Source organism: Tachysurus vachellii, chromosome 4, assembly GCF_030014155.1.
Source record: "Tachysurus vachellii isolate PV-2020 chromosome 4, HZAU_Pvac_v1, whole genome shotgun sequence".
Lineage (NCBI taxonomy): Eukaryota > Metazoa > Chordata > Actinopteri > Siluriformes > Bagridae > Tachysurus > Tachysurus vachellii.
This window is the reverse complement of record NC_083463.1, coordinates 18,244,065-18,266,752: the sequence shown is the minus strand read 5'-3', so window position 1 is coordinate 18,266,752 and position 22,688 is coordinate 18,244,065. Positions and strand designations below refer to the sequence as shown.

The 22,688-nt window shown below is 39.1% G+C and overlaps 4 protein-coding genes across 7 annotated transcripts in view; 2 read left to right on the top strand and 2 right to left on the bottom strand.

Annotated features, from left to right (window-relative positions):
- Window positions 1-104: 104 nt before the first annotated feature.
- Window positions 105-4,766, top strand: cenps (centromere protein S). Its single transcript, XM_060868154.1, has 5 exons — window positions 105-302; window positions 3,132-3,255; window positions 3,338-3,371; window positions 3,607-3,673; window positions 4,411-4,766. The coding sequence occupies exons 1-5, from the start codon at window positions 267-269 to the stop codon at window positions 4,543-4,545; spliced, it is 396 nt and encodes a 131-aa protein (XP_060724137.1). The 5' UTR covers window positions 105-266; the 3' UTR covers window positions 4,546-4,766.
- Window positions 4,657-9,440, bottom strand: tardbpb (TAR DNA binding protein b). Of its 3 annotated transcripts, XR_009648353.1 has the most exons (7): window positions 9,321-9,440; window positions 8,388-8,635; window positions 7,734-7,903; window positions 7,473-7,613; window positions 7,181-7,351; window positions 5,946-7,004; window positions 4,657-5,195 (listed from the first exon to the last, which is right to left on the bottom strand). XR_009648353.1 is itself a non-coding variant. In XM_060868152.1 (6 exons), exons 1-6 carry the CDS (start codon window positions 9,428-9,430, stop codon window positions 6,525-6,527), a joined length of 1,320 nt encoding a protein of 439 aa, XP_060724135.1. In that variant the 5' UTR covers window positions 9,431-9,440; the 3' UTR covers window positions 5,275-6,524. The 3 variants fall into 3 exon arrangements, 2 of the variants coding, with proteins under 2 accessions (XP_060724135.1, XP_060724136.1); XM_060868152.1 differs by lacking the exon at window positions 4,657-5,195 and having other exon boundaries at window positions 5,275-7,004; XM_060868153.1 differs by lacking the exons at window positions 4,657-5,195; window positions 9,321-9,440 and adding an exon at window positions 8,808-9,149 and having other exon boundaries at window positions 5,275-7,004.
- A 2,002-nt stretch (window positions 9,441-11,442) lies between these two features.
- Window positions 11,443-12,689, top strand: LOC132844100 (uncharacterized). The gene is made up of 2 exons (XM_060867265.1): window positions 11,443-11,856; window positions 12,048-12,689. Exons 1-2 carry the CDS (start codon window positions 11,545-11,547, stop codon window positions 12,687-12,689), a joined length of 954 nt encoding a protein of 317 aa, XP_060723248.1. The 5' UTR covers window positions 11,443-11,544.
- A 2,657-nt stretch (window positions 12,690-15,346) lies between these two features.
- Window positions 15,347-22,688, bottom strand: part of ca16b (carbonic anhydrase XVI b) — a 79,378-nt gene continuing 72,036 nt past the window's right edge. For both annotated transcript variants that reach the window (XM_060868150.1, XM_060868151.1), the window contains 9 exons: window positions 22,393-22,528; window positions 21,721-21,867; window positions 20,504-20,591; window positions 20,132-20,208; window positions 19,898-20,026; window positions 19,309-19,455; window positions 17,346-17,488; window positions 17,109-17,244; window positions 15,347-16,314 (listed from right to left, as the gene is read on the bottom strand). In XM_060868150.1, the coding sequence (XP_060724133.1) occupies window positions 16,168-16,314; window positions 17,109-17,244; window positions 17,346-17,488; window positions 19,309-19,455; window positions 19,898-20,026; window positions 20,132-20,208; window positions 20,504-20,591; window positions 21,721-21,867; window positions 22,393-22,528 (1,150 nt within the window). In that variant the 3' untranslated portion in view covers window positions 15,347-16,167. The remainder of the gene's footprint in view (window positions 16,315-17,108; window positions 17,245-17,345; window positions 17,489-19,308; window positions 19,456-19,897; window positions 20,027-20,131; window positions 20,209-20,503; window positions 20,592-21,720; window positions 21,868-22,392; window positions 22,529-22,688) is intronic.

The following is a 22,688-nucleotide window of genomic DNA, read 5'->3' as shown; positions in this document are numbered from 1 at the left end:
GAAATTAATAGGAGAGGAAACTTTTGTAATCAACAATCGTCCATTTACGCGGTTTCCTCCTAACCGAGAGAGGGCGCTGTTTATATTTCACAGCGCATAAACCGCTCCAAAGGAAGAAGTAATTTCGCGCAATTTTTAACCTGATAAAATGTAATTCTGCTTGGCGTCAGGTTTCATTTTGTGCCTTTACTATTTTCTTTTTGTTTCAGTGAAACATTGAAAATTCAATCTGATTAAAAAAAAAAAAAAGTAGTCGCTCGTTGAAGATGAGTGAAATGGACGATAAAGATGCGTACACACAGGTAGGAGCCTCAGAGAAGCTAATTGTCTTTTCTAGCTGATTTATTTATTTATTTACTTACTTACTTACACATACATTCACAACACGAGAGCACACCGTGATGCACGCCAAATAACAGCTATTATTTCTAAAACGTTTTGGTTTAAGCGCCTTAAATAACAACAAACATGCACATTGTCTCTGTTAACGAAAAGTCTTAAATGTAAATAAATGTTAACAAAGCTAATAAATGTTAGTCTCTTTAGCTTTGGGAAGTGTTATCAGACTCTACTGTAATATTCCAGTGGCTCTGAATGTGTGGTCTGTGAAGCCTGACGTCCACAGGTTTGTTTAGTTTGTTTAATTTCAAATTAATATCAATAACACTACACTATACATTTATCTTGGGCTGCACAAGACAAAACAGACTAGACAGTACAAGACAGATGAGACTATACAGGACAAGACAGATGAGACAAGACAGACCAGACAGAAAACAAGACATAACAGACGATGTGAGACAGTGCGAGTATTAAATAAGAATACAGAATATATGACGGATCAGTTATGTACATGGTAGTGCAAATGAAAGTATTGTGTTTTTTTGTGCAATGTACAGCAGCAGTAGTGTGCAGTGTTGTAATGTAACGGAGTACAAATACTTCGTTACTGTACTTAAGTAGAAATTTCACGTATCTGTACTTTACTTCGCTATTTATATTTATGTCAACTTTCACTTTTACTCCACTACATTTCCTAGATAAAATGTATACTTTTACTCCGTTATATTTCCACTAAGCATCTTCGTTACTCGTTACTACAAAATAAAATCAGAAGAAATGTGTGCGAATCACTGCTCCTAGATTGCATTACGCTCCGCACACTCTATTTCAGCGTAATGTTGCCAAAGGAGGCGGATGCACAACTGAAACCACCGTGGAAACACCTACTGGAGGAGGGGCATTCACTAAATTCCAGGGGTTTCGTTACCACGACGTAAAGTGGGCGTGTTTCCGGAGGTCTTGGAAAAACGACCTCTTTCCAAAAAAAAAGAGCATACTACGAAGGACGAAACAGTCATACATTTATTCATTCTTTAATTTTCTACCGCTTATCCGAACTACCTATCGGGTCACGGGCATCTCAGGCGTCATCGGGCATCAAGGCAGGATACACCCTGGACAGAGTGCCAACCCATCGCAGGGCACACACACACTCTCATTCACTCACGCAATCACACACTACGGACAATTTTCCAGAGATGCCAATCAACCTACCATGCATGTCTTTGGACCGGGGGAGGAACCCGGAGGAAACCCCCGAGGCACGGGGAGAACATGCAAACTCCACACACAATAAACAACCAAAAACTACGGTTATGGTTAGGGTTAGATTATCAAATATGCCATGCCAACCTGATGACGCAATATCTGTTACGCTGTTCTGAAAGCCCTGGAAATAAGGGCCTTCTGTTTTTTTCTTTGCTGTCAGCTCTAAAAATATGCTGTTTGTTCTTTGAACTCAAGAGAATTGTGCCTGAAAAGTCCTGGAAAAGACTGTGATTTTGATTTGATCCGAGATAGTTCGGATAAGCGGTAGAAAATGAGAGTGAGATTGAGAAGATATGGGAACCCTGAATATGCTTTATGCTTTACTATAAGAAAGCCACAATAAAGCTCACAATCAAAGTTCTAACCGCTTGCTTTAAAAAAAAAATTAAAAAAAAAATTTTTACTTTTACTTCAAATACTTAAGTACATTAAATATCAGAAAATTACTTTTCATACTTAGTACAGTATGTATCAGATACTTTAAGAATTTTACTTGAGTATTGCTTTTCTTGTACTTTATACAACACTGGTACTGTGTAACATATATGGATGATGTGATGACCGACAGTTATGATAATGCAGTGCTTATAGATATGAAGCAGGGAATATAATTATGGTGAGTTGTTAATCATAACAACCTGTTATCAGTTATAATATTTATTTTTGGTTTTGGTTGAGTTATTAGTCTGTTCGACGGCTCACCTGTGTTTAAATATGTCATTAATTCTTACGATTAGTGTAACTTGGACAACTGCAATTTTTAAAAACCCTCTGTAATAACATAAGGATCAGAATATCAGTGCACACTTATACAACGAGCCCAATATTTGAATTATGTACATGAAATACATTTTTACTGAGTCTTGCATAATCTGTACACACGGCGAGGCAAATGTGCTAACCACTACCCCTCCCTACTGGTCATAGTATTCATTGAAAGACAACAATAATGTCCTTTAGAAATGCAAGCATGTTCTTCAGAGATAGATATAATGAACAAAGTTATTTACTCTATGCATAGTATGACTAGAAGTCTGTATATTTATAATCACACTCTCCAGTGTCACCCATATGAGGATGAGGTTCCCCATTGAGTCTGGTTCCACTCAAGGTTTCTTCCTTCCATTCAAGGGAGTTTTTCCTCTCCACTTCAGCCTGAGTCACCGCAGACTTGCTCATTGGAGATAAATACAAACACATTTAAAAATATCTAATATTAATCTTGATTTTTATATTCTATTAATCTTTATATTATTCTTTATAACCTTTTGTTCTTTTTATGTTCTGTAAAGCTGCTTTGAGACAATGTCAATTGTAAAAAGCGCTATACAAATAAATTTGAATGAGTGACAGATTATTAATATAAAACAGTTGGTGTGCATTATTCCTTGTGATTGTGGCTGAATTGCATAGTTTGTATATTAAACTCAGTCACTACAAAGATTATTACTGGATCAAACTGGACAAATATTTTAATACCGTCACATTCATGACACCTGAACATGAACCGTTTGTTTCAGAGGCTGAAAGCAGCTGTCCACTACACGGTCGGGAAAATTTGCCAGAGCACAGCAACAGAGTGCGAGAAACAGATAAGCAAGCAAGCGGTGGCCGCAATTGCTGAAACTACTTTCAGACAGTGTGGTGAGTTTAATACACTGTTGAATATTTCCTCATTAGTGTTGTTTTTTTTTCACCATGTATCCACTGTCTTTCTACATTTTAGAGATATTTGCAAAAGATCTGGAGGCATTTGCAAGGTAAATTTCACCTACTTTCTGCATTGTTCCCCAATCCTGATCGTGAAGTAGCGATGAGCTTTACGTTGCAGTGTCAACCCATTAGCATGCAAAACAGTTGCTTCTTGAGTCTTTGTAGTGAAAGGCTACTTTAAAATCCAGGACTGGGAAAACACAGCTTACTGTTAAATGATATAATGGCATTTTTTTAGATGGCTCGGACCCACACCCCTTTTTTTTTTGGTTCTCCTTCCAGACATGCCAAAAGACAAACAATCACTGTGGATGATGTGAAACTTCTAGCAAGGAGGAGCACAGCACTAGTAAGAGTCTCTGAGGAACATAACAAATAATAAGCTTTAATTTTAGAATTGTATTGGCCTTAGTAATTACTCTATTATTTGATCTCTATCCCCTACATCTGGAAATATTAACAGTACATGACAGCTTCCTCATTGAAAACTTCAGATCCACTTACAATGGAAGTCTAAAGACAAGTCTGATAAATGTTTGAAATACAAATGCATATTAACGTAAATTCAATTATAATCACACTACAATCCCAGTAGATTTTTTTTGTGTGCGTGTGTGAGATTGTTGAGGACAAAACTCTTGATTTGGCAAATAGCAAACGTGTGATTCTTCTTTTAGACTACTACCATTGAAGATCATTATTATTTATGAAAGCTGCATTCATCTTTAATGCATATGAATTGTATTGGGCTTTTGCTGAATGCATGTTGTGATGCCACACATCTTACTTTTCTGAATTACTACAGATTTGGACCATCTAGCTGCTTTGAATATTGTACATTTTGTGTTAATCTGTTTCTAATCACAAAATCAAAGCTCGATCCAACCCAACTATAGTGTTTATGTATCTCTCTAGAGATTATGGAGTATTTAGTCTAGAAGAATGCAAACTTTCAAATACTTAATGGAAAATTCTACATAACATTTATTAAACATTTTAATTGCAACAGAATTGCACTACAAAAGTGTTGTTATTCTAGTCACTCTTTTTATAGAATGCTCTAAAATATGTTTTATACTCCTACAGTCCAGCCACATGCAGCAAAAGATTGAAGAACTGGCAGTGACCAACCAGGAGTTGAAGGAAAAGAGGAAGAAGAATGCTGCTAAGAGAAAGAGTAAAGAGATGGAGGGAAATGAGGTAGAGGAGACTGAGAACTAACTTAAACATAACCTCTACCTGCTACTGTGGATAAGAAGTGCACCGATATTAATAAAGGGGGAACCCTGCTCTGAAACGTTACAAGAAGTGTATCAATTAAATACACAAAGCCATGCATCAAGAATGTGTTTTATTGTAATATAGATGAAAAACATTTTCCCTGCCTGTGAATGTAAGAAATTGTGACTGTATAAAATAAAGATTTAATTGGTGAGACATTTGAGTCTATCTTGAATAAAGACTTTAAAAAAAAACCCACAATTGACCCCATTTTGACAAAAAGGGAAAATACAAAAAGAACCAATTATTGCATTATGCAGAAACTCAGATTTTGTACAAAACCAGTGTTTTGCCATCATTGCCACTTTGCACCAGAATGCTTGGGCAATTGATCTGAATCCAGATTAAGCCTAATTAATCCTGCATTAAACATTTTCTAGCAGCCCAAGGCCAAGCTTTACCTGGCTCTAAAAATGAAGCCCAACATTGTGGTGGTTGGTTGTTAGCTACATTCTACAGTCTGTATTTCTGTTACCAGAGATGCTAACGCTGTAATGGGGAACCAGACACTCCTCCATCTTCCTCCGTCCCCAAACGGATTTTCCACCTGGGGTTCAGACGCAACCTGCAGCCAGCCATTTTCCAGGCCCCTAAATGTGTGAATTCAGTTAGTTTTCTGATTTTTTTTTCCTGTCATATCATTTGAGGTAAATCCAGTATGAAAAGAAAAATGATTCAAATTAAGTTTTATTGGAGCACTCCCTTCTTTCCACAAGCCATATAAAATTTTTTTTGGAAAAACATTAAGCAAATGTAATCTAGAAGAAATCCATTCCACAGACATTCACGTCACTCAACATACAAGTCTCACTTACACCATCACTCGTTCTCCCACCCCCTCAGTGGCCACTGAAGATGTCATCCACAAGATCAAACTTACAGGTCAAATCACAAGGAAAAGCACACACACCATACAGCATTCAGAACAGTTTTATAGAAGCAAGACAAAAAAAAATATTCATCACAACATTCCACTAGCTATTTAAACACATTGTCAGTATATGATAGGAGAAAAAGCAAAATGGGAAGCCTAGGAGGGAAAAATGTGAACCTTCAGGTACAGGTGAACTAATCGTCCATCTGCTCAGGGTTGTGTATAGGTGAGGCTGGGAAGTGTCAACAAGCTCTCATTCACGCGCTCACAAAAGCCACCCAGTCACATTTTAGCTCTTTCACCGCACTCGCATCAGTCTTTTCGCTCGCTCTCTTCCATGCCTTCCGTTCGCTCACTCTTCGCCACCACCAAGCGCACTCAACAGTTGTTTAAAAATGTTCACTTTCTGTACAGTTCTTGTGAAATCAAAAAATATGCTGACTGACAAAAAAAAAGGGACACCCACCGTGTCAGCGAGCCGAGCGATGAGAGCTTTAAGACATGAGGAAGATGGGATTATGATCTCAGCCACACAGTGCTGCCATAGAGGGCCTTCTTCTCAGGCAAAACCCACAGATGGCAACTGCAGAAGAGATTTCGATGAAGGCTTTTTAAATTGATCTTGCTGTAAATAAAAAAAATGTACTTAAAAGACTTCGGTTTCAACCGGATTCTTCCCAATGCAAGATTTTTAATTTGGTGATCTGAAAACCTGCATGTTTGTGATCACAGATCAAACTGCATGCATTTTCAAGAATCCAGTTGAAATAGTTTCTCCCTACCCCAAAATTACCCAATACAGCATAATAAAGGGGGAGTAAATTACACAAATGATGTGCGTACCACTGCCTGTTTTAAACTTTAATCTCATTTATCTTGTTCAAATGTAGAAAAACTTTCTGGTCTCCCCAAACTCCCCATTTGCTCCTGCTCCCACTCCCGCAATGCACAAAAAGAGTTAAGTCTCTCAGAAAATACTTACCAAACACACACTAAAAATACCAACACTTCAAAAAAAAAAAAAAAAAAAAAAAAACCCCACCACTTACATCCCCCACCCTGCAGACTTGGACTCCATACTGGAGCCAAAGCTTGAGTTAAACCCACTTCCACTACTAGCTGCATTAGAGCCTGCACCCCAGCCAAGTGCAGCTGAGCCGCTGCTGTAGTTGCTGTTTCCTGCGCTGTACTGCGTCTGGTCTCGAGCGGAGCTTGCTCCGCTTGCGGTTGAGCCAGACGTAGTTGACTGACCCTGCTGTGCCAACATTCCCATCATCCCCCAGCTACTCTGCAGGGCAGCCTGAGCAGCGGCCATCATGGCCGGGTTCAGGTTGAAGTTGCTGAAGTTTCCCACGCTGCTGGTGCTGCTGCGGGTGCTGCTTCCAAAGGCCTGAGCCCCGAAACCGTTCCCATAGCGGACACGATCCATCATGCCTCCTCTGCCACTGTGCTTGGGCTCAGCATTGGATATGTGAACACTCACTCCCTTGATGATTAGGTCCTCCCCACACAGGGAAGCAGCAATCTGTGCAATGGAAACCAGATAAATAATGTTTTAATAATGGGGTTTAGATGCAGACAAAATTGTCAAAATATCCAGGGTGGGGTGTCCTAATAGAATCAGACTAGAGTTTGATGAAATTTAAGCTTGTGTTAGTGCTGTTTGGCAAGACTGCACTTTAAAGGACCAACATAGCATACCTGATCATCAGCAAAGGTAACAAAAGCGAATGCTCGGAAAGGCTTGGGGATAAAGACGTCCGTGACCTCGCCATATTGCATGAAGAACTGGCGCAGATCATCAGCAGTCAGGTCCTCAGTGCAACGACCAACAAAAACCTTCCTGCTCCTCATTGGCTCATCAGGACCTTGCTGTTAGCCATAACATGAAACAAGCTGTTACCTATGTGACACTATACCAACAACTTTTCCACAGATGACTGTAGGTAGCAAATACCGAAACAATTTGTAAAAGTTACAAGCTCTTTTTAACCTTTGAGTTGGGCAGCTTGCAGTCACACCACCTCCCATCAATCATGTGCCGCTGCGTGATCACTTTTCCCTGGGTCTCCCAGTCTGCAAATCGAACAAAGCCAAAGCCTTTCGAATTTCCCGTCTTTGCATCTCGTTTCACCTAGAGAGAAAAATAAGAGCCGCTATGTAGAACTGCACGTAAAAGGCAAATTAAATTAAATCAGAATGCGAGGGGCAGGCTCCACTCCTGGATTGAGCTGATGGAATATTGGAAACTTACCTGCACCATGATTACATCACCAAAAGTACTGAAGTACTCTTTCAGGTCCTGTTCGGAAGTTTTCCATGGCAAGCCCAACACGATCAGATCTGAGGTCTTGTGGTCTCCTCTCTTGATCTTTGCTGAGGATGCTTCGATTTCATCCATTTTGCGTTTGTTATCGGCAGATTCTTAAAAATCGAGAACAAGTTAAGGGTTAGAACTTCTACAAATCTCAAGAATATTCCTACCTTTAATTATTTCTCTGTCCCATTGTATTAGCTGAACTATCTTTCTATTGCATTGTAATTCTTTGGTCTTGAACATCCTTTTGTTTATGATGTAGTTGTATCTTTACAAGCAGCAAATCTGAATTTAGGCCTTATGTAACAAACTAAAACTTTTCAATGTGGAATCCATGAACCCCCTGTGGTCTGAAAATCAATGCAGGTATGGTAATGTATCCATAAGGTTATTCAATGTATTCATCGGGTTAATGTTTTTTAGACTTTTTATTAGTTTTGGATAACAATTTGACAAATGATTAGTGATATTCTTGGGGCTTCCTCTAACCACCTTTGTTCTACAGAAAAACTATGCTTTTCCCGTGATATTATATACACACAAATATTATATATACACATACATACAAACTACATGTATACAGACACGAACCTTTTGGGTAATTGACGATATACACGAGATTTCCCCAGCCATTTTCCGGCGCGTGCAGAACTCCTTCCACCAGGCGCACGCCGCGCATGCACTGAGAAATAGGGCTCCGGTAGCGAAGGCCGCAGGCGCCCGGAAACTGCGCCGCCACCGTGGACAAGAGAACCGTGCCGTCGTCCTCCGAAGGAATCTCCATCGGCTCTTCGTTCTCCTCCTCAGCCACGCGAATGTACATATCAGCCATCTCTCCCCTGAGAACAAACATAACTCTGTTAACCCGCCGGACTGGATTAAAACAACGAGGTCCCGACAGCTACATGTTAGCTAGTCGGCTATTAGCATTATGCTAAAGGACGCACTTTTTAAAAATATAAAACTAGTTTAGTTAAAAATCATTTCTATATACATTTATGGGGAATATACCTCGTGTGTAAAAACTGGATATTATTCTGTAGTAAAATGAAACGGTAGAGCAGAAAATAGCCTCAGTGAGCCGAAAGCAGTTCGACCCGGTTGTGTTCCTTTGTTAGCGGCTGTTGGTCTCAGACTGCGGCTCTCACACCGCCTCCCCCCCCCCCACAAGCGTGATACTTAAATGAATGGGCGAACCGAGCGGCTAATGTTTCCTCTTTAAGGCTCAGAAAGCGCGCGAAACCGAAACCTTGACGTTAAATATACTTTTCGTTTAATCACGAGCCCAAAAAACACAATTATTTACGTTCACGTCCCTTAAATCTTGTGCGCGTGATGTTTTCTTAGCAAAAAAGACGGTATCCAGAGTCATGGGGGAAATACGTCATCTTCAGAAGGAACCATTTTTTCGGCGGGGTCGGCGAAGTAAAGGAGATAAATACACCGATAAATATCACTTTCGAGTCAAAATAAATCACACAAGAAAGTGAGCGAAACTATTACAAGATTCAAACAGCTACTTACAACAATTGTGCCTCCTGGTTATTTTCGTACTCCATTACCGTCTCTCGCCCCGTGGTAACAAACAGGCCAGTTGAAACCGGAAACCGCCTCATAAAACTTGCAGGAGTCATGCGCAGTTGTCGTCTCAGGGGAAAAAAAGGGAAAAAAGACTTTTATTTTGTATCAATAGGTATCCTGTTTTGTCTCACTATCTAAGGAGATGTCGGTTGTGAGCCGCTATAATTAAACTGACTGCGATTACATTCTTTATCTAAAAATAAAGGATAAAAGAAACCTAAAAAGCACGACATATAGTGTATAAAATGGAGTACTAACGTCTAACGACATATATTTTACGAGCACGAAAGTAAATTTACGTCACCCACGGCATGTTACATAATAAAAGCCTGATGGTCATAAGATTTACTCTAACCATATTTGTTACCTCTTATCTTGGCCTTTTTTAAACTGTGAAGGATTTCCAATACAACCAAAAATAAATCATTTCTTCAATACGGTTTCTACAAATTTGTGTAGTGTTTGTTTTATATGGTCTTTTTATGGTCATATCAGATTCAGAATCAGAATCAGGTTTATTAGCCAAGTGTGTTGACACACACAAGGAATTTGGTTCCAGCTGTTTGTGACTCTCAGAAGTACAGCCATAAATATCACTGTACTATACATTTAGTTTAAACTATACACGACAAGACAAAACAGACTATACAAGACAATACAGACGATGTGAGACAATATAGACAGTGCGAGTATTAAATATGAAAACAGAATATATGACTGATTAGTTATGTACATAACTGTAGTGATTTTTCCTGCCCGTTTTCTGGTTCTTGTATGGTACAAGTCCTTGGGAGTGGGCAGGGGGGCACCAATTATTTACTGTGCGTTGCGGTCTGTTCCTGTCCTGTTTTGTTGCTGCACCAAACCAGATGGTGATGGATGTGCACAGGACAGATTCAATGACTGCAGTGTAGAACAGCATCAACAGCTCCTGTGGCAGACCGTACTTCCTAAATTGACATAGAAAGTACATCCTCTGCGGGATCTTTTTGATAATGGAGTTTATGTTGCACTCCCATTTCAGGTCTTGGGAAATGGTAGTGCCCAGAAACTTGAAGGACTCAACAGATGACACAGGGCTGTTAGATATTGTGAGGGGGGTAGTGTTGAGGGTTTTTTCCTGAAGGCCACTATCTACAGTTTTTGGGGTGTTTAAGTCTAGGCTGTTCTGACTGAACCATAGCACCAGCCGCTTCACCTCCTGCTGGTATGAAGACTCGTCGCCATCTTGGATCAGACAGATGCGCGTAGTATCATCTGCAAATTTCAGGAGTTTAACAGTTGTGTCACTTGAAGTGCAGTCATTGGTATAGATGGAGAATATCAGTGGGTAGAGGACACATCCCTGAGGAGCACCCGTGCTGATTGTTCGAATACTGGAGGTAACACCTCCCAGTTTCACTTGTTGTTTCCTGCCTTTCCTTATAAAATACAATTATTAAATCTGTAGCTAACAATCTTTTCAATGGGAATAATGAAAGAATATACTTAAAAATCCATATCTGAGGAAGGAAATCAGATAAGTTAAAAGCACAGAACCTTCTGGTTTGCAGACTTTTGAGATGAAGTTTGAAATGTCCTTCTAAACCTTGCAACTCATTTTAAAGAAGCTGTAATGATGATAAAATAGCCATGCCTGAAGATGGTGCTAACAGATCAATAAGGCCTTCCATAAACATTAGCTTTATGAGAAACTGGAGAAACATGCATTGTTCTACAAAACTGGCTTAGATAGATAAACCGTTTGGTATCGTTTGACTCAGCATGCCTCAAGGAGACTAACACCTCCTTCATGATTTTAGACTCAAGTTTGCAGTAGTTATAAGCGAAAATAGCTGTTTTTAAAATCTTGTGGCCACTAGGTGGCGCTGTCACGAAACTTTGCATGCTAATGCATTCTGGGCAAAGAGTCCACCCTAACCTCAGTCGCTACACAGTAGCATCGATAATAAGAACATTCCGACTGGAGAACAGGTATATCTTCAAGTTTCTGCTCCAGACTGTACCTACTGAATGTGTCACATGATTCTGTATCATATTACAGTATTACTGTAAAGTACTATTCAAAAATGAGTAGTGCTGTGAAGTATATGTAAAGGAGTATCATTGTGATGTTACAGTACTGTGTACAGTTTGAAAGTACAGTATTTGAAAAAGAACATAACCAATGACATCTTGTGGTGGCATTTTTTACAGAATGGTTGGGCTACCTCCTCGAGGTGGAAGGGAACGTCTCTTTACTCAAGAACAAGAGCTTGCCATCGTTCAAATGGTGCAAGAAAATAACGCAATCCGACTTCGTGAGTTGCAACAGCGCATAATTGCAGATAGAATGGTATTCAACAATATCAACAGGGTCAGCATTTCTACAATAAGTCGCATCCTACAGAAACATAACTTCAGAATGAAGCAGCTGTACAGGGTGCCATTTGAGAGGAACAGTGTCAGGGTCAAGGATCTGCGCCATGATTATGTGCAGGTATGTGTCACTTTACTTTACATACTATATATTGTGATGTGGGAATGAGGGTTTATGCTGCCACCTGCTCTGTCTGTATCTTGTAGTTTTTGTCTATACTAACCCAACCCAGCCCCTACTTGTGTAAAAATGTAGACATTGTAGTTACTGTATGTATTTTCAGTAACACTATTCAATATTTTCTGTTACAGACAGTTTTGGATTTTGATGCCGCCGAACAGCCACATGAGTTCATCTATGTGCATGAGGCAGGCTTTAATCTGGCCAAAACCAGGCGTCGAGGCCGTAACATAGTTGGACAAAGGGCTGTTGTAAATGTCCCTGGGCAACGTGGGGGAAATATCACCCTGTGTGCTGCAATTAGTGTCCAAGGAGTCCTGCATCATCATGCCACTCTAGGTCCCTACAATACAGGACAGATCATTGTATTTCTAGATGCACTACATGCAGTTGTACAGGACAAACCACAGCAGCCCAGGTTTGTTGTCATCTGGGATAATGTTAGTTTCCACCGGGCTGCTCTGGTCCAAAATTGGTTCACCAACCATAACAATTTTACACCTTTATACCTGCCCCCTTACAGCCCCTTTCTAAATGCAATCGAGGAATTATTTTCAGCATGGCAGTGGAAAGTCTATGATCTGCAACCACACGCCCGCATGCCTCTTCTGCAAGCAATGGAAGAGGCATGTGGAGACATTGAGGTGGGATCCATCCAAGGGTGGATTAGGCACACAAGACGATATTTTCCCCGATGCCTAGCCCGCGAGGACATCGCCTGTGATGTCGACGAGGTCTTGTGGCCAGATCCAAACAGAAGGCGGGATCCATAAGACCCCCACCCCTACACCCCCCACCCCCCGGCCCCCACCGCACACATACACGTGCACACACACAAAACAAGTGTGTTTTTTTCCCACAATGGCAGTGTAGCTAATTGTCATGACTTGTAATTCTATTTTTCTTTATTTTATTAAGAATGTTTTTTCTGTTGATTACTTGTTTGATTACTGAATACATTTAAAGAAAAATCAATCTTTAAATAAATCTACTTTTGAGTTTTACAAAAGACTGAGTCTAAGAAAATTACAATATAAATAAAAACACAAAGACTGCAGTGTTTTATATAAAGCACATCAGTGTGTTGCTGGTGATATGAAAGAGTAATTCAAATGGTGCTTGTGTGTATGGTTTTGTTACAAGAATTTCATTTTTAGAAAGGAGTGTTAAGTTTTGAATGCAGTGTTTCATTTTGTCATAGATGTGAGTTGTTAATCTCCATATGCTATGTCTGATTGGCTTGTGTGTAGAGTTTTGACATAATGAGCCAAATTCTGCAAAAAGTGTGTAAGCAATAGGCAAAAACTGTAATAAGAAAACTAACGATAACAGTAGGTGTCTACGCCCCTAAGTGTATGTGATAAGTGTGAGTGTGTGTGTGTAAGTGTGAGTGTGTGTAAGTGTTTGCACACTTACTCACACTCACACACTTGGTATGGTTCATCAGCGACATGTTCTGAGCGCATCTGATCGGCTTGACCCCGGTATCGCTGCTTGCAGCTATATTTATTATTTCTTTCTGGAATCACAGAAGAATAAAATTTAACATCACCGACATTTAAGTTCATAATTGTTTGATTATTCATCGTTATTATTAGTTTACTTTACAAGCTCAGTGTATTAAGCTGTTTGTCTGTCATTTATATTGTGTGTGAGTGAGTGAGTGTGTGTGTAAGTGTGTGTGTAAGTGTGAGTGTGTGTGTGAGTGAGTGAGTGAGTGTGTGTGTGTGTGTGAGTGAGTGAGTGAGTGTGTGTGTGTGGGTAAGTGTGAGTGTGTGTATGTGTGTGTTCGAGTGTGTGTGAGTGAGTGTGTGTAAGAGTGTGTGTGTATGTGAGTGTGTGTGTGAGTGAGTGAGTGTGTGTGAGTGTGTGTAAGTGTGAGTGTGTGTGTAAGTGTGTGTGTAAGTGTTTGTGTAAGTGTGTGTGTGTGTGTGTAAGTGTGTACGAGTGTGAGTGAGTGTGTGTGAGTGAGTGTGTGTGAGTGAGAGTGTGTGAGTGTGTGTATGTGAGTGTGTTTGTGAGTATGTGAGTGTGCGAGTGTGAGTATGTGAGTGTGCGAGTGTGAGTAAGTGTGCGAGTGTGAGTGAGTGTGTGTGTAAGTGTGAGTGTGTGTGTAAGTGTGTGTGTAAGTGTGAGTGTGTGTGTAAGTGTGAGTGTGTGTGTAAGTGTGAGTGTGTGTGTGTGTGTGTGTGTGAGTATGTGTGTAAGTGTAAGTGTTTGTGTAAGTGTGTGTAAGTGTTTGTGTGTGTGTTCCTCGTATGTGAAAACATACTTGGCAATAAAGACCTTTCTGATTCTGATTCTGATGAGCAAAGGATCCAAAATATGCAAGAATTTTGTCTCTAGGCCTTACGAGTCAGCAGTTATGAACATGAACATAATTGGATTTTTGGACTGTTGGTGGCGCTAGAGGGTTTGAGCTAGACACACCAAAGTTGCTATAGTAACTTCTTTTTTTATTCCACTAGCTGGAAGACTACTAATTGGTATTACATTTTCTTGTATTTAATTGTAGCTGATATAACTTTCACTGACACTAGTGTAGCTTTAAGAGTTCTCAAAATGATAATATATATAATATAAATTTCACCTCGCCTACTAAAAATAGCCCAGAATATTTGGTCTTTCTGTGGCCAAGCAACTCACATAATCAACCATTACAACCACAGTGAGCAAGAAAAGCATCTCAGAACACATGTTGGATATGATATAGATGGATGATAAAAGCAGAGCACCACTTCTGCACTTGTGCATTAATATGAATACACTCACTGGCCACTTTAATAGGAACATCTTTACACCTGCTCATGTAGACAAGCAGAAAATTATTCACACATTTGGCAGCAGCACAATGTATACAATCTTGCAAATACAGAGTAAGAGCTTTATTTAATGTTCACATCAAACATCAGAAATGGTGTAAAGTGTGATCTCTGTGACTAACTGTGGCATAGATGTTGGTGCCAGGTGTGCTGGAAACTGCTGATCTCCTGGGATTTTCATGCAGAACAGTCTCTATAATTTCCAGAGAATGGTGTGAAAGACAAATTATCTAATGAGCAGCAGTTCTGCAGATAGAAACGCCTGGACGGTAAGAGAAGTCAGAGGCAAATAGCTAGACTGTTCAAGCTGAGAGGAAATCTACAGACACTTAAATTATACTATTTTCAGCATTGCTAAGCAGAGAAATTGCAGAGAATCACTGAAACTGGACATTTTGCAAGACTGGAAAAAGACCAAGTGATCAATCTCCTGCATTCCTGGAATGTTCATGAATGGAGACCAAAGTTCCAGTGGTTTGTGCTGGTCCAACTTTGTGGTTTCATAACCCCAGACAGATCTCAATTACCTGCCTCAAGTAAGCTGTGGCTCTGTGAGGTGCATAAAGTTAAGCTGATTTCAGTTAGTTAGAAAAGACACAGAACACACATTTTTTTAATCAATATATTTATATATTTTACAAAACGATAGAAATTCTACCAATAACAATATATGTTCACAGTCGGTGTTATGATACAACATTGAAATGATGTCTATAGAAGATAAACCGAGGGCACACAGTGACAGTCCGCCAAGCACAGTTTGATGATTCGTTGTTCGAACACATCTGTTAGCCATGGTCATTAACAGACAAGCTAAGTGAGGTGTGTGAGAGAGCAGCGAAGTACAATAAACTGGGCTGGAGTCCTGCTTTCCAGGCTGCTGTTGTGCACCCCTGAGTTAGACTGAACATGTTATATCTTAATAACAGATCATATTATAAAAAAAAAAACATTAATCCAACATTTCCTGTCATGAAGGTTGCATCATGAAGGCCATCATGTGAGCATGAGGAACTTTGTTGTGAACTGTTTGTTTGTGTGTGTCTGTTTGTATAATAGGCAGCTATCTATGTGCTAGTGTGATGCTGACTTGCAGTTGTTTTCAGTCCAGTTTCACTGCTTATTGTCCTTCTGACAAAACAACCAGCTCAGTGGACAGAGTTGGTGGAAATCTAGGCATCAGGCAGTAACACTGACAATATAGTGCAAAGTAGACAGCTGCATTTTGTCATGTTTAGGTTTGTTGCAGAATAAGTTGTGACACTCAGCAGGATAACAAAAAGCAGCAAAAATAAATATCAAAAGAATTTTTCATCAGTATACAAAAAGTCTTTTGACTTTTTTTTTTTTACTTTATCAACGAGTCTGGCAAAAATAAAGGCCTCAAGAAAAGTTTGCCAAACAAACTCATTCCTTTTTTCTGGAACCTTCAAACCAGAGACTCCATGCTCTCAGCTGAATTGGCTTTATCCAGTATCAGAATCCTCCCATGTCTGTCCATATAGGAACCGAACATCCCACTGTCTGTACTACCGACCAGGCTGAGCACTGCTTTGTAAAGATACCGATAATGCTCCTGAAATAGCGGAAGAGAAAGAAAACAGAGAAATACGGATTATAGTTCTTAGATAGTGAACAGTTGTCATTATGTCTTTATGTATTCTTTTGTCTCTTAATGCATTAATTAATGAACAAATCCACCTTGTATATTTATATTTATAATTAACACACGATCTTTAGTTGCATCCACAATTTATTTTGAAATGAAATTTTGAGCTATTCACTTTTAAGCTTGTTCACAACCATCGTAAAACAGTCGTAAAAAGCATTTCACTGCATGATGTACTGTGTATTATTGTGTATATGACAACAAAAATGTGAATTTGGACCATAAAGACACTGATATAGCAGCATTTTAGTCCTTTGGTCTATCTCGCTCTGTCTCCTTCTTATCTGTACGTCTGCTACACCAGACACTGTAACAATCATGCCGTCATCAACAGCATTTGCTTATTATTTGTTTTCTATCAAATTATATAGTAACTGCACTGGCAGTATCCTCCATGATGTCAGAGATGCAGATAACCACTACCATGTTATTAGAATAATAAAACACCATTTAACACCAATCAACAGTTTAGCACCAGAATCACAAATCACCTGTATTTCATATGTTTCAATGTGGAAGACTCCAGAAAGGCTTTAACAAGTACACAATTAAAATTCTTATATAGTAGAACTACTTGTATTGTCTTCAACCTGATATCCCTCATTTGTAAGTCACTTTGGATAAACGCGTCTGCTAAATGAATAAATGTAAATGTCAATCTTTGTACAAGGTGCAATGAGACAACATTTCACTAATCTTACAATGTCTGTGAAGACCCCTGGACGCATGAGATTGATCATCTTGGCCACCTGGTATACATCCACAGCACTCTCACTCTCCAGCTGCTGACAAAGGGTGGTGAGGGCACACAGTATCCCCGCAGAGACGCCTCCAAACCTGCAAAACAGGACGAGTGAGGAAGCAAATATTTTTATACACATCAGTCACTGTAATTGTATCTTCTCATCCATATTGTCGGACATGCGCAGGACACTCACTCATCGTGTACTACAGTGGGACCATCTCTGGACATGGCCTCTTCTTTGATGATGTTGATAAGCTCAAATGTGTTGCTAATGGGACCAGTGAGTTCAGGCCAGTTCGGACACTGAAAATGGCGAACTTCAAGCACGTAGTCATCCTCAAACACACAAACAAAATTAGTTAACTTTGACAGTTTCAATGTCTGATTATGTTTTTATAATTTATTTAGGGGTGCAGCTATTCTAAATTGCCTGATGTGAGAATGAGTGTGGAAATGAGCACTGTTTAATGCTTAGTGATATGCTGCGTAACTTCCCAACCTCCAAACGCCAAAAATCACAGGAAAGTCACAAGTTAAGTTCGTCTTGTCAATTACCAGTTTCAGAGTGACATCAAATCAATATGACTGCTCACACTGTGCACTTTCAAATGAGTTTTTAAAACATAATTTACTTGAAATGAGTGAAATTTTCTGCAATTCACATTTTAATGCTGCTACAAATGTCTTTTGTCACATGTTTACAATACAAAGCATTCTTATTTGCACCAAGAGCCACACAGACTGTATAACTGGTTGGTATTATCTTTACATATCTTTCTTGTAGTGTACTCTATTGTCTGTTTGCACTGTCTTGCTCTGTTGCACAAGGTTACACAAATCCACTTGTGCGAATAGGTTAATTTACTTTTAAGCCCTTATACCTGTGTTGTCATATGTAGCACAAGGATCCTAGAGTAAGTTTGATTCATTTCACTGCACCAACAATATATAGTCAAATAAAATAAAATAAAATACATCTGACCTGACAAACAGACTAAATCTATAACATTGACCAAACTAATCTCTCCTTTTGAGAAAGATACTCATCAATGTTATGAGTTATCATTCATAAAAACAATGTTTTTTCACCGGGCTTGCTCGGTGCTAAAGTCTTATATGTTATACGAATGCTTGAACCTCACTACAGTAGAACAGTATGGGTAACCACTCAGGCCTGGGATTGTAAATTTGTAGTTAAAGTAGTTTTTATGAGCATTACATGCACTGACAGAGCAAACAAAAGACACATTGTTGAGGAGGTATGTCACGTGTTTTTTTTCTACTTCACACTCCTTGAACTTTCCTCTTACAAGGCACCACGCTGAGCATAATAAAATGGTTACTGAAGATGACTGAGTGAATGAACTATGCATTGATGACCTGCATTTTTCAAATATTTTACGCTTTGACCACAGTGGATAAATTATTCAGTATTTTGACATTCAGAGAGACGAGAAATGGATTTTCAGTATTAAATGCATGCTGTGGTTCATGTTTGTGGACATGTTGCTATTATGTTATCCTTTCTAAAGCATCTAAGATAAATGGTAAAGCATGATAAAGAAAAGTCCGTGTTTAAAAAGAAGCTTATTTTGACTAATTCTGCAAGTATTTCCCCTGTTCTAACCCTTTTAACAGTACACTGGTATTCCATGATTTTCCATTGATCGGAAATCAACTTATCAGACATTGTTGATCGGTATAAACAACTGAATTATTTTATCACTGTAAGACAACAGATTTTTACATCTGTTCAGATAATCCTACATAGAATTTTAGTTGATGAAGTTTTTTTTTCATAAAGAATCACTTGGGGCATCTTAGAAAATAGAAATGGGTTTAATATCACCATTTACTTTGAAGATATAAACATTTGTGGGGTTTTTTTTTTGGAATTTTTCTATGAATATATTTCCCCTAGTGGGCTAGAAAAAAAAAAGAAATCCTACAAATTCTTAAATCGCTGTGTGTCACTTTCAAATGAGGCATTAAGCACCCCAAAACAGAAAAAAAAAGAAAGAAAAAAAGAAATTCAATTTTTGGCCTCTGGTAAAAAGAGTTAACAAACTCAGCTTGATATATGGTAATGAACTACAGCCACGTTAAACTCTGAACTACAAGCATCAATGTTTGTGCTGCTGAGTGTATGGAAGTACTTGTGTGGCCTCCAGGATAAAGTCATGGATGATGATCTGCTCTTCATTACACAGACACAGTTTGTCGGTGTTGATGAGGGTTACGCTAAATGCTGCACAGTTCATGGGCTCTTCTCTGCTGGGCCAGTAAACAAACTCGTCCTCTGTCTGTGAGAACAAACAAGTCGCACCACCATTAATCAGTTTTTAGTCTATAGATATGAATAATTGGCATCATTATTTGCATCATTTTATACGATGTAGTGTACATGCTAGACTAGTACTATGACCAACAGGTTGCAGGTTTCATTCCGCCAAGCAGAAGCCGCACCTCCGTCTATTAAAAGATCAGCTGATCAAACCGATGGAATCAAGTGAAGCTCCTGCACCCACACTAACCCTTTGTGAATAAGCCTGAACACTCCTGCTACAGTAAAACTAAATGTTATATATTAGCCTCCACACAGTTTTACATATTATAATACATTCTTCAAGGTGAGTTTTGATTCAGTTGAAGTATTTCAGTTTTTCCAGATCACATTTGTTATATGAACAAATTTCAAAGTATACATTAAATATAAAATAAAATCTTCTAGAACATTCTACTTACTAGACTGAGATTATCTGGCAGCATGACAATGACTTGAACATTATGATCCCAGATCATCCTCCAGAAGTCCACGGTTGTGTGAGGCAATGGATGCTGGGTAATAATGAACTCATTACTCTTGTAGTAACCCTGTCATTGATATATAACACACAACACATTACTATTTTTAAACTTTGTCTCAGGGATTGAATTCATTTTCTCATCCAGTTGGGAGCAAAAACACTTAGCATGTACCGTAATGTAAGAGGCATTAATGTAGTCTGTGCCCTTCATTCCACGGAGGGGAGAAAGCGAGACCCGAGCTTGCTCCGCTGCATAGAGAAAAAAATCATATATTACACCTGAGTGAAACAGCTGCAAACAACTGCAGAGTGCACTACACACTGCTATCTGCTAAAGGTCATATGAAAGAAAAATGACATCCTTCTTACAGAAAAATCATTGAATAATTTGTGATCTCAGTTCCTGTATGAACTTAAATTGAGATAAAACCGTAACATGCACAAAAACGAAAAACTGGTCTTTCATCATTCTGAGAATGTGAATTTTCTAACTCAATTTCTCCCATAATGAAGGGAATGATGCATGATGTTCACTGAGACTCACATGGGACCACTGAGGAGTTTCGGTTTTTCTCTTTGTTGCAGTCTTTCTGGGAACTGAAGCATTTCTGGATGTTACACTGCATCACCATCTGAGGAGACACCGAACAGTTAACCAGCAGGGGGAGCAAGTTAGTTTTACTGAGCAAAGAAAAGTGATGGTGAAGCTCTCAGGGAAGATTGTTCACAATATGTACTAAAGAGGTAATGAAGATTGTATATATTTCATTGCTCTAATACTGATATTCAACCTAGCAAAAAACTAGCAAACTTTTTGGCAGCAGCTCTTCAAACCTGGTTTTGTTTTTGCTAATCGAAGTTTGTTTTTTAAAAAATGATTATTTTGGCTAGGTTGATTTTTTTTTTGTTAATTAGTTTTCTCCCAAACTGTCTCATCTTTATCAAATGCTTTATTTTGGATCCAGAGCATATCCTGAGGACACTGGACATGCTGCAGGAACACACCCTGTATGGGACATCAGTTTAGCAGGACACTACCACACACACATATTCCCATCTATAGACAATTGACTTTTGCCAGTTCACCTGCATACATTATGCATACGTTATTTGAAGGTGAGAGGAAACCGGAAAACCCAGAAGACATGCAAAACTGTATGCAGACAATAACCCAGGTTGGTTGAGGATTAAACAGCGGGCACTGGTGCTGTGAGCAGAGATGGACAATATGACAATAATATTATATGAGATATGACAATAATATCATATCACGATTCTTCAAGGAATTTCACTGTATCACTGTATATATCATGATATATAGGCTTGCTTATGAACTGCCAGCAATACAATAGCTTTGTAATGTATTGTTTATTTCTATGTTTACAAAAAGATTTATTATATTTTATTACAAATACTTTAATGTAGAAAGTGCTTATAATAATATTTTTGTAGCATCAGATCAGTTCAATTTATTAAAAAAATTAACAACCCCAACCACACACACACACACAATAAAAAATAAAAGGGTATTAGATGTAATTTATTACAGTGTTGAGATGGATGTTTAGTTTCCATGTTTTCTTTCCAGTCTTTTCTATTGTCAAATACAATAGCTGTGAGCCCATAGCTGTGAGGCAGCACTGCTGCCCGTTGCACCACCAGGCCACCTGGCAGTTATGTAAAATACATTTATATAATATTTATTTGTAGCTCTACTTGGGGAATTAGTTTGTATTCAGTGACAGCAGATGGAAAGTTCACCTTAAACTGTTTCTCCATGTGAGTAATGCCAGAAGGACTAGGGGTGAGGATGCTGTTCACATAGCTGTGGAGCTTCCAGGCAGGAACTTCAGTATTTTTACCAAGCACCGCCTCCATCAGAGCATCATGGATGAACACATACTGTTCCTGTAGAACACACACACACACACACACACACACACCTCTGAGACTATGCTACCAGCAGTATTTTTTTAGTTATTGATTTATTCATTCATCCATCCATTTTCTGTACTCTTTGTCCTACACAGGGTAGCAGGGGTCCTGGAGTCTATCCCAGGGGACACATGGCATGGGACACCCTGGATGGGGTGCCAACCCACTGCAGAGCACAATCACACACATTCACACACTACAGAAAATTTAGAGAAGCCAATCAGCCTACGAGGCATTGTGTTTGGACTGGAAAAGAAAACCGTGTACCCTGAAGAACAGAGTTGTAAGTCACTCTGGATAAGGGTGTCTGCTAAATGCCAGTTGTGAAGCAAATCCGATGCAATCCAACATTAAACATCAAAAGTAGTTCATTTTGCTCGACACATAGATTAGCTTCAAAACACCATTCTCCAGGTTCTAGTCACCATATTGTCTCCATGGGACACAACTCTTCACAGGTTTCCACATACACACAGAGTTCCATCACTACATACTCACTTCTGTCTGGACGAGGTAATTGCGCTGGGTACGGATGTGTTTGAGAAAGCCCAAGACATTCACCATTCCTTTATCGTTTATCAGCTGGAGCATGCTGTCAATCACAATATATGTGCCTGTCCTCCCTACTCCAGCACTACACAGAGGAGAGAGCAGAGAGGAGGGGACAGCTTCAAACTTGAGATAACAGACAGACAGACAGCCTCACTTCCAGACAGTTTCACTACAAAACTATAAAGTGTTTTCATTCAATGTTGACAATTCTATCTGTTATAGATATTTACAGTGTGTTGGTG